This window comes from Capsicum annuum, chromosome 6 (genome assembly GCF_002878395.1).
Source record: "Capsicum annuum cultivar UCD-10X-F1 chromosome 6, UCD10Xv1.1, whole genome shotgun sequence".
Taxonomy (NCBI): domain Eukaryota; kingdom Viridiplantae; phylum Streptophyta; class Magnoliopsida; order Solanales; family Solanaceae; genus Capsicum; species Capsicum annuum.
The window spans coordinates 69,181,885-69,193,710 of NC_061116.1; the positions used below are offsets into that span (position 1 = coordinate 69,181,885).

The 11,826-nt window shown below is 31.8% G+C and overlaps 1 protein-coding gene and 1 long non-coding RNA gene across 2 annotated transcripts; both read left to right on the forward strand.

Annotated features, from left to right (window-relative positions):
- Positions 1–279: 279 nt before the first annotated feature.
- Positions 280–2,901, forward strand: LOC107873212. Its single transcript, XR_001675177.2, has 2 exons — positions 280–424; positions 2,818–2,901. It is a non-coding gene; the product is annotated as an uncharacterized LOC107873212 (long non-coding RNA).
- Positions 2,902–4,596: 1,695 nt separating this feature from the next.
- On the forward strand, positions 4,597–10,328 carry LOC107873211. The gene is made up of 2 exons (XM_016719967.2): positions 4,597–4,987; positions 9,693–10,328. The coding sequence occupies exons 1-2, from the start codon at positions 4,801–4,803 to the stop codon at positions 9,884–9,886; spliced, it is 381 nt and encodes a 126-aa protein (XP_016575453.2). The 5' UTR covers positions 4,597–4,800; the 3' UTR covers positions 9,887–10,328.
- Positions 10,329–11,826: the final 1,498 nt, after the last annotated feature.

The window sequence follows — 11,826 nt, forward strand, 5'->3', positions numbered from 1 at the left end:
TTTTGAAATTATACCGAAGAGTGCAATTCTGAATTTTTAGTGGAACAATTTATAATATGCTAGGTTAAATCATTCATTTTATAAGTTAATACCATAATTGGAAGCCTCACTAATTAAATCTATGGTCTCTGCTGTGATAGAATATTTAGAAATTAAAAAAAACTAATTTCTTAGTGACAAAAATAGATAGAAATTTATTTTTGGTAAAAAAGAAAGACCTAACAGATTTAAAATTTTTGAAACTTTTGTATATATAAGGTGGTTTTATTTCATCAAGGAGGTTAAGAGTTCTTTTTTTCTTTTGCGTTTTTCCATGAGAATCATCCACACGAATTTCGCTCGTTTCAATGATATTCGGATCACACAACAGAAGATCATAGATCCAAAAGATGATTGTGTGGACGTTCTTTGCTCGTGCTTGAAGGTAAGATTCGGCTCATGATCATGCTTCAAGAGATAAGTATTGATTTTATTTTTGATTAAAATATGTGATTATGTATTTTCTATTTTACATGCAAGCAGTCCTGCATATTCGCTTCCACTGCATATGTCTGTTTTCCAACACCGTAAACCCCAAAATTCATTGCAAAATGAAGTGATTAACCTGCAAATATGTTTATCAAGAAAAATGAAAGACAACACAGTATATCGAACGATGAAAAAGAGAACGATAGTTATCAAACGAAGTTATGATATATATTCAAAAAAAAAAAAAAAGAATTAGGAAGAAAATTTCTTAGTGACCTTTATTTCATTTTCACCAGGGTCACATGCTTCAGTTGTTATTTAATCTTCCGCAAGTCACGTTGCTCATTTGGCAATTTCATTTCTACAACAGAGGAAATCAAATGTTATTTTTTGTATTTTACTCCATTCTTTGATGTCAACTGTGGATTGTGCGGGGAGGCAACACATCATATTTTTTTTTTCAATATAGAATAAACTGAGCTTTCCAGATATTGAGCTAGAAGTGGGGGAAAATGACTTTTTCACTTGAATTCTGAATAAGTTCTGATTCAACCTGCTTTGAGAATTTTGCATACACATCAAATTGGCATGTAGCAGTATATGTTTTTCCAATTTAATTTTTTTCTTATAAGACGGCAAAATGAGGCAAAATTGATAGACACTATGTTTGAATATACCTACAAAATCATAGCAGAAAGTATTTGGGAATCAATAAATATTTTGTTGATTATAATTCATGCATTGAAATTTTCTTCTCATTAGACTCCTCACTTCTTGTCTGCTCTTTGAACACACTGAAATATAACAACTTTTAGTTTATTCAGAAGTGATATTTTTGCCTCAATGGAGAAGGAGCGCTCTAGTGTAAAAAAAGTGAGACTGAGCATTAAAAGGATAAATAATGGTACAAACTATGAATTATGTGAATAGAAGTTACAGTAACATCCCATTGTGAATGAACATTTGCAATTGACACCATTTCTTCTTTTACTGAAATAGAGATAGGATGTCCAGATTGAGATGTGCTCCTCACAGTGAAAGAGTCTAGCATTTCTCTGTTTTTTGCAACTTTGTGTGAGAAAGAGTTTAAAAATAATTATAATAGAAAGAAATAAGCACAATATACAAATGAGTAATCTGATATTGCAAGTGCAGTTGTATGCATTATAAATATTATGGATCAATCTGTATTATTGTGTTGAATTTTGTTGTCATCGATGTACTTACATTAGGTATAATGATTTTTACTTAAGTAGAAATTTATGTAAATAAATTAATTAAAGTAACATAAGAAAGTACAAATTTATGTTGCTGTTATGTACAACACAGTATTATTTACTTTAGCTTACCGTTGTATTTGGACATCCCAATACGCCTAACAAAGATGGTTAGACGTTCTTAAAATTGCCTAAGGATAGTCTTAAAAACATAAAACATGACAGGTGTAAAGTTGAAATTAAAGTATTAAAAAAAATAACAAAACATTTTTTTTTTTAAATGAACTAAAAGTGAAAGTAAGTCATTGGAGGAAATAACTTTTTCTTATTTTGTCATTTCCACATTCGACCAACTCTTATTTGTCGTGCAATTTAAAAGTTGGGCAATTGTCATAAATCCTAGTAGTTTAGCACCTAATTACATACAATTTCGACTGTTTTCATATTTATATAAAATCTCAATTTTTCGTTCATTATCGTGATACATAGCGAAGACTCACGATACATTACCATCCGATACATAAGTACTGATACATAACTTTTATGTATTAATGTTATAGAGATACATAAGTACCGATACATAACTTTTATGTATTAATGTTATATATCAGCAGCACAAAAAAAATTAATACATGATTTTTGTAGGTTTTCAACCAAACACATCTTTCTTATATATTTATAACCTAATATTCAGTAAGATACATAACTTTTGTACATTTGGTGGAGGATCCGTGATGTATCTTCTTATCCTTTTCTACCAAATTCATCATCTTATCTATCTCCAGACTCTCTTAACAGATACAACATCCTTATGTATTTTCATTAACATCATCTTCAACCACCACTGACGAATCTCCGAACTTCCTCCGCACTCCACCCCCAACTCTCTCTGTCGCTGTATCAGGCTATCTTCGCTAGTAAACCCTCTCCGGCAAGACACCAAATAGAACCCAACTCAGTCTCTTACACCACATTGTTATACCCTCACCCGCTTTGCCCAGTGTTGCGCTTCTTATGTATCTCGCTTCGTGTAAATCAAATAGACCTTAATTCTTATCTATCCCCCATCATCATTTGAGCTAAAATCAGGGATATTTGGGTACTCATGAAAGTGACAATGTTAATGTTTCAGATGGGTTGATGATTTAATCAACATCAGAGAAAACGAGTGATTGGTGAATAGGAGAAATAAAGAGACAAATAAGGAGGAGATGAAGATCGAGGAATACTACAGAGATGCGATTGGGATGTGAAGGGGAGAAGATGATAGGGTTTAAGTAATTATGCTAGATGATCCTTTTATAGAAAAGAAAAATTAGGGATTCATGTAATTGGTTTAAAGGATTGAAATTTTAAGTAATGGTGGTAACCTAAAGTATGGGCTTGTGTACTTTTTCCTTGAAAGTTTGGCTATTGAAAGTCACATAATTTTTTGAGAAATTTGGGATTTTTCTTTTAGTCAAACGATAAAGCTTTTTCATCAACCAAATTAGACATGCACACCAGCTAGGCAGGTGGGACTCTAGATGTAGACCTCAATACAATACTATCTAATTTAGAATGAAAGCTAACCTAGATAGGGAAGAAATTTAATTGATGTAGTAAGCTTTTGATCATGATTTTTTTTTGAAAAAAAATTATTTAAAATTTTTAAAGTTGAAGTTATATTTGGTCATAGCATTTGCAGTTAGCATTTGTAATTTAAATATATTTTAAAAAATATAAAATATTACATTTGAACATGAAATATAATTTAGATGAGATTATTTTATGAAAATAAAAATTTTAGAATTTTATTAAAATAAATAAATAAGTGAAAACAACGTCTTGGTCGTTTTTGAAATTCTAAATAAAGCTTCAAATTGTATTTGAAATTTTTATAGCCAAACAGGCAAACATTGTTTTTCAAATAAAGTGAAATAATATTTCGAGAAGAAGTTAATATTCCTCCATTTTAAAAAAAATGATCTACTTTTTTTTGGTCCGTCTAAAAGAATATAACCTTTCCTTTTTAGCAATACTTTAATTTCAACTTTTAATGTGGCATATTTAAGACTACAAGATTAAAAGACATTTTTATACATTTGACATAACTTTAATTTATAATCATAAAATTCAAAGGTCTTTTTGTTTTCTTAAATTTTATGTTAAGTCAAAACATATAGTAATTCTTTTTGAAACTGAGGAAATAATGTCCATGGCTAAACGCTCCCATAGAATGACAACGAGCCACCCTAGTATATCACCTCGTGTTCCTCGTTTGCGCGTATTGTTTGAGACCCAAATGGGATGTTAGTAACAGTTGAAGTAATTTGATTCTACTGTTGCTATATCTTAAGATGTTCCTAGTAATGATGGGTTTTAGCCTTATATAGTTCACACTAATAGGCAGAATTCAGTCAAGCCAACGACTTCAAAACGAAAAACACGTATGAAGCATCAATTATATATTATTAAAAGAAAATAGGATTCGTATTTAAATAGAAAGTCTTTATTACATAATTAGGGATAAAAAAAATAATCTTAATATCATTGAACCGATAATATATTTTCTTTTTAATTTATGATTAAATTAGTTTTTGCACGTACCTGCTTTCAAGGCTATTCTTGTTGATCACTCATTCTGCACGCGGCTTAGGAGACATCTGACCATGAAAATTTCACTTTTTTTTAAAGTTGAACTTTGAAAACACCTTAAGCCATAAAATTCTGAAAAATTATGTTCTCACTTTTTCCAAAAACAACAAAATATTTGTTCACTTTTTTCACTCAACACAAAATATTTGTTCACTTTTTTCACTCAACATACTCACAATTTTTTCCAAAAAAGAATTATTTCACGGCCAAACACAAATTTCAATTTGAAAATACTAGTATAATTTTTCAATTTAAAATTCTAATTTAATTTTTTCTATTTTTTTCACAATGAACATGATCAAAGGCCTACCTAAAAGCCCCAAAACACACGGGCCAGAATTTACAAAAGCCCAAGCCCAAATCAAAAAGCCTCTAGGCCCAAAGTTTGCACTATAAAAGGCAAAGACACCTTCTTCTGGAGGGAAAAATTCAAAATTTGAATTTGAAATCACAGAGGGGGAGAGACAGAGAGACAACAATGGCATCAAACTCAGATATGAAGAATTTTTATAAGCAAACGAAGAAGAACGGTGGAATTGCAAAGCTGTCACATTCAAAATCACCATATGCTGCTACTACTACGAAGAAATCAGAAATTCCAAAGCTCGCTACTGCTGACGGCTCTCCGGCTCTCTTTTCCAATGGATCTCCCAATTTGCAAGCTGGTTAGCGTTTTCCCTAATTTTATACGTTCATACCTTATGGAGCATTTGTTACTCTTTCCATTCCTTTTTACTTGTCATATTTTGTTTCTCAAGAGTCAAATTGCATGAACTTTGATCAATACTTTAAGATGTACTTTTTAACTTATAGTATTTTTCGTATAGCTTTTGGACATTTAGCTCTGAAAATTAGTCAAATTGACTTTTGTTAAGCGAAATGTGACAAGTAAAAAAGAAAAGGGAGGGAGGAGGGGGGGATTTTATTGTAATTTTGCATATATGTTTATGCTTTGCATCAGAAGTACTAGATTCAATGAACTCGGCTGCTATCAGTCACTGTCATTTCGCACAGAGGAATCCACAGAAAATAGATTTCTGGATTAGTTTTTCAGTGTTTGGTTGACTAAAGTAAGTTATAGGAGTATATGATATTCAGACAATACAAGCTCTAAGATAGATTATTAGGATGAGGATAGTTTCTCGGGAAAAAAATGTTAATCTATGCTGCAAAATGAATACAGTCTTCGAACCTCATATCCTGTGGATCTCTCAATTTGCAAGCTGAAATGCATTTTCCATAAGGTTATGGGTTCATTCGTAGTTTTTGTTACAATTTTAGTTAGTGTAGTTTTGCACATATATTTATGCTCTCGTAAAAGTACTAGGTTCAGATGAACGATGCTGCTATGTTGACTCTGCCACAGTCATTTAATACATAGGAATCCACGGGAAATAATTCTGTGGATTAGTTTTTCAGTATTTGGTTGGGTGTAAAGTAAGTTATATATGATATTCATATAATACAAATTAAAAGATTTTGAGTATGAGGATAGTTTTTCTGAAAAAAAAAGTATATTGTGTTGCATATTCAATACCGTATACTTTTTGGCCTCAATGTTTATTTCCCTCTTTGTTCATGATCAGATTGGAAGACCTGAAATGTGATGAGTTTGGTCTATACATGATAAATATATTTTTTCAAGAGTCGTTTTGGGTTGAAATGCCAACAACAACAACAACAACATACCCAGTATATTCCCACCAAGTGGGGTCTGGGGAGGGTAAGTGTATGCAGTCCATACCACTACCTCAGATGTGAGATAGAGAGGCTGTTTCCGATAGACCCCCGGTTGGGTTGAAATGCCAAATATAGGATTTGTTATTCCATTATTGATGGCATTTGAAATGATACAGTAGAGTACTAGTTACAGGATTGCATGAAACAAATCATAGTACCTTTTAGTTGGTTTTCTAATTAAGTGATTGAAGTTGTGATTCATACATTACTCGTTAGAGTACTGCTTATGTCTTCATAGATGTTATGTTTTTGCTTTCCTTGATCCCGAGGGTCTACCGGAAACAGCCTCTCTACCTGTCAAGGTAGGGGTAAGGTGTGCGTACACTCTACTCTCCCAAGATCCCACTTGTGGGGCTGTACTACATTTGTTGTTGTTGTATGTTACTTGTTAGAGTGTAGTTTTGTTCACAATGAAGAATGACTAACTTTTTTTTGTTAGAATCTGTCGTAGAAGCTCGATATTGATCGAGACTTTGGGTGAGAAAACTGATGTTGTGCAAAAGGAAAATATCTGTGTATTGAGCTGACTACTTAGTAGGTACTTTGTACAGATAGTACAATCTAACCGACTAACTACTTTCAGGTACAAACTAACCTATACGGAACATTTCGCCTCTAAGTATAAGTATATGCAAACTTACCCCTCTAACTACTATATACTTCAACACTATTTATCATTTAGATTTTAGAGCTAGCTAGTCATGATATGCTGTCCATACTCTACATATGGTGCAAATTTTTAAATGAGCCATTGTTGCTTTCAAGAGAAAGTTGTACTATATTTTCTTCTGGTAGCTTTCAAAGGTTGCATTAGTTCATGAACGATTCAGAGTGTCCTTCATTTGTGGGGGTAGATGGTGGGGTGGGGATGGTTAGAGACTGGCTAATCAGAAGCTTGAAAGTTCACTACCCCGTGGACACACTTCATGTGTATATGTTTGTTATTTCCACAATATATTCGGATATGCAGAATCTGTATATTGCAACAACAACTTCAACTCGAGTTCAAGTATGAACAAGAACACAATGAAGTATCAAATACCCTCAACACAAGATCAAAATGACCTTTCCAAGAGGTATATTTATTTTTTCAGAAAATAAAGATGAAACAGAAATGATTAAGGCCAAGTCGTCCGAATTCACGTATTTTCCTTAAGGAATAATTCCCCTCACTGTACCCGACGTTATGAAATCTTCCTCCCAGAATAAAATGGCCTTCAATTCGACTATAGAGGTACCTCAAATAGGCGGATTCTTCGAACACACTCACGGTTTGAATGATCACACTTAGAGTATTTTTAAGACAAGAAGAATGTTTTGTAATCTGAAAATTTCTGTATTTTCTATCTCTTAACCTGTGGATGAAAACCAAGTTATTTATAGCCAAGAGATGCCTCTTCTGAAAAGAGACAAAGGTTCATCTAAAAGGTGTTACCTTTTCTGAAAATTCATGTCCATTCGGCCAAACAGCGTGACTGTTCCTGAACAGGCATGTCATTTCGTGAATAAGTGTGTTCACGTAAATAGTGGTACTGTTCACGCAAAACAGTGCCACTGTTTACACAAAATAGTGCAACTGTTCACGTAACAGTGCGCTACTGTTCACGTAAAACATTACTGTTACTGCATGCAAAAATTATTAAATGGAGGATTACTGTTCAGAAATTCGGATCTCAAATAAATTTTATCCAAAAAGATAGATCTCATCAATCGATCATTTTCCAAATCCAAATCCGAAGGCGAGCGAGCGACGGCGGCGGCGCAAGGCATCATCTATTTCTTGCCTCACTTGCCATGTGGAGTACGTGTTTCTCATTATAAACACTCTCAAGTTCTCTTCTTCCATCAATGTGGGAGAAAGAGTAAACTTACCAAAATTGAGTACACTTTCCAATTTGGTGTTAACTCAATTTTTTTTTCTCTTCCACTTGATTTCTTCATTTTCCATTCAACACACTTTCATTACTATGAACCCAACAATGTTTACCTGGGCGTGTTTAGTTTTGTATTTGCTCAAACTATAATAAATAGAATTACTCTCAATGTGCTAATTAGGATGTATTTCAGTAAACAGAAATCAAATCAATATAGGATGCTTTCATTTAATTCCAGAACATATAACATGATCAATTCCTAAACTGTATCAATTAAACAATAATCTGCATACATATATAGTTACCTTATTTCCTTGGAAATGAAAATTAGTAACATATGTTCATATTATTTTTGAACAATATTATATGATGCATTCTGAAATTAAAAAGCAGAAGACACATTATATGATGCATTCTTTGATATTTCTCGATATAGTGGACTCAGGGATAAGTAATCAGACCATACCTTTTGCTATCAGATGCATGCTGTGCAGGATGACGGATAATACTTTCTCATCCTGCTAAATCCTATCAATAAATGATAGTATGCACATTTTTGTGAAGATGATGTTGTTTTCCTCATTCCTGAACTATCGTCTCTCTTGTTGCGTGCTTAATTTTGTTTTACTTTTTGTCATTGTGGCCTTGCCAATGCTACTACTGGAATAATGAATTGTTGCACACTCTGTGTATGCATATTTGATTGATTAATGGTATAAATGAGTTTCAAAAAAGGCTACGGAAATTGGCTTTACAACGAGTTGTCTATATGGAATGACAGATAGACAAACTTGCTGCTATTCAAATAGAAAAACATAAATGCTAAATGCGATCACCAACATAGCAGGAACAAAGTTTTGGATAGCCACGTAAAAAGTCTACTATTCTAGATTATACTGTTGAATTATCACTAAAGTGCAATCTCCCTTGGAAATTTGTTAGATCAGTATTGTGATTGAAGGTCTTCTTTCATGGTGTAACAAGGAGAATGTAGCTTGAGATTTTCTTTGTGTCGCTGTTCCTATTCATATCTACAAGCAGAGCCACGTAAAAAGTCTACTACTCTAGATTATACTGTTGAATTATCACTAAAGTGCTATCTCCCTCGGAAATTTTTTTTGATCAGTATTGTGATTGAAGGTCTTCTTTGTATGGTGTTACAAGGAGAATGTAGCTTGAGATTTTCTTTGTGTCACTCTTCCTATTCATATCTACGAGCAGAGCCATGTAAAAGGTCTACTATTCTTGATTATACTGTTGAATTATCACTAAACCCTCAGAATTTTTTTTGATCCGTATTGTGATTGAAGGTCTTCTTTGTATGGTGTTACAAGGAGAATGTAGTTTGAGATTTTCTTTGTGTCGCTGTTCCTATTCATATTTACGAGCAGAGTCACGTAAAAAGTCTACTATTCTAGATTATACTGTTGAATTATCACTAAAGTGCAAGCTCCCTCAAAAATTTTTTTGATTAGTATTGTGATTGAAGGTCTTCTTTGTATGGTGTTACAAGGAGAGTGTAGCTTGAGATTTTCTTTGTGTCGCTCTTCCTATTCATATCTACGAGCAGAGAAAATAAGGTAACATTCACTATCACTCACAATTTTTGGAACTGCCTTTTGGATAATAGCGACCTTATGTTTTATTTTTGTATCTGCTACGATCTATTCATCGATCAGTTTTCTTCTTGTAAAACTTTTTCTCATATCAAGTGTTTGCATTTGTACTTAACAATCACAATTACTGAAATTTTCAGATGATTATGATGGGAAAGAGGAGTTACTAAGGCAATTTGACACAACTAAGGCTTATGGACCCTGTCTTGGATTGAGCAGACTTGACAGATGGGAGCGTGCTAAGAATCTTGGTTTAAACCCTCCTAGAGATGTTGAGCCGATATTGAGATCTAGCAAGGTTCGCAACGAATGCCTGTGGGATGGAAGGGTTTAAACTTTGTTTATGTTATCATCAGGGTAGCTCATAGTACTTCGTTTTCCTGTTCTGCTTGTTCCGGGGGAAAAATTACAGCATCTAGCTGTATGGTAGATTTCGAGTTCACCTTATTCCTGATCTAAGGTTCTTTGAAGTTAGTATTGTCTTTCATTTGATGAATTTGCCGCTGAAAAAATGCAGTGTCCGAAGGTCCGGTTAACACAATTACTTGTTTTTGTCACTCCATATGTTCCCATTTGCTATATATTAACATACCCACCTGTTTTTCTCACTCATTATGATATGGTTTGAGTTGAGGGTTTTTCAAATACAGCCTCTCAAGGTAGGAGCAAATTCTGCACACTTTACCCTCCCCTAAACCCACTTGTGGGATTACTTATGTTGTGTATTATGATCTTATGTTCTGTTATATTTTTCTTGCTAAGAAGTTTTCTTTGAATATGTTCTTTTATCAGTCTAGATGTGCTTTTACCCTTTGAATTGCATTGTTTCTAATTTGGTTTCTCGGATTTGTGACTGATGTCTCTATTCACGTTTACTTATTCATAATGTACGCTCTTAAAAAATAAATAAATAAAATGTATATTTTATTATAATACTAGATGTCGAAGCACAGACTCCATATATGTTATTTTTTTGTTTCAATTTATGTGCGACAAATAGAATTTAGACAATTATATTTTAAACATATTTTAGATATTTTAACTTGTTAATTATCGTAATTTATAATATTTTTATGTAATTTTCAAATAATACATGCTACTCTCCTTGTTCAAACTTTTGTGATATTGTTAGTCAATTATATTTTTAAAATAATTTAATTTTTTATTGAGATTTATAATACCTCTTATCTATCTCAATTTAAATGACATTGATATAATTTTGAGCGTTAACTAAATATTTTATGTATTTAAATTTTTTAAATCGTTAATTATTGTGATTTATAATATTTTTTTTTAGAAATATATAACAAATTAATTTTCTTAAAGATATTTTAAGTTGTTAACTATATTGTAATTATAATACTTTTTATGTAATTTTCATATAATACATGAGAAACTCCCCTTGTTCGAACTTTTGTGGCACTGATAGTCAATTATATTTTTATTATTCAAATTTAAGTGACATTGATATAATTTCAAAAGTCAACTAAACATGTATATCTTTTAAAATTTTTAAGTTGTTAGTTATTGTGATATAGATATTTTTTTTTACGTATTTCTTTCAATATATAGCAAATTATTTCTTTTTAGATATTCTAAGATATTAAATATTATAACTTAAAATATTTTTTTTGTAATTTTCAAATAATGTATGTTACTTTAGATATTTTAAGCTGTTAGCTATTGTAATTTATAATACTTTTTTATGTAATTTTCAAATAATATATGTTACTCTGCTTGTCCAAAATTTTGGGGCACTGATAGTCAATTATATATTTTTAAATAATTTAATATTTTGATTTATAATATTTTTTTCTGTTCCAATTTAAATGACACAACGTTTAGATGGTCATAATAATTAATTAAGGGTGATATAGTAAAATTATGATTAAAGCAGCGAAATAGATATGTCTTAAATGACTTATAATAACTAATTAGAAATGATATAAAAAAAAATACTACACAAATTGCTTTTGGGAAAAAATTTAAGGTCTCATCTAAGACATCAAGTTACTTTAATATTAAATATTATTAATTTTTTAATACTTAAATGACTTTATAATAATAGAAATGTTTCTCTTAAACTATGGGAATTACTCATGTCCTTGCCTCAATTAAGAACCTACTGTTGAAGTGGTGGAAAACTAGAGCATCCAATAGAGCCCATAAACTGATGTTTCAGGCTCTTCCAATCATCATATGCTGGAACTTGTGGAAGAACAGGTGTTCTGTTAAATATGGTGACAAACAACCCCAATTAGCCAGAGTTATATA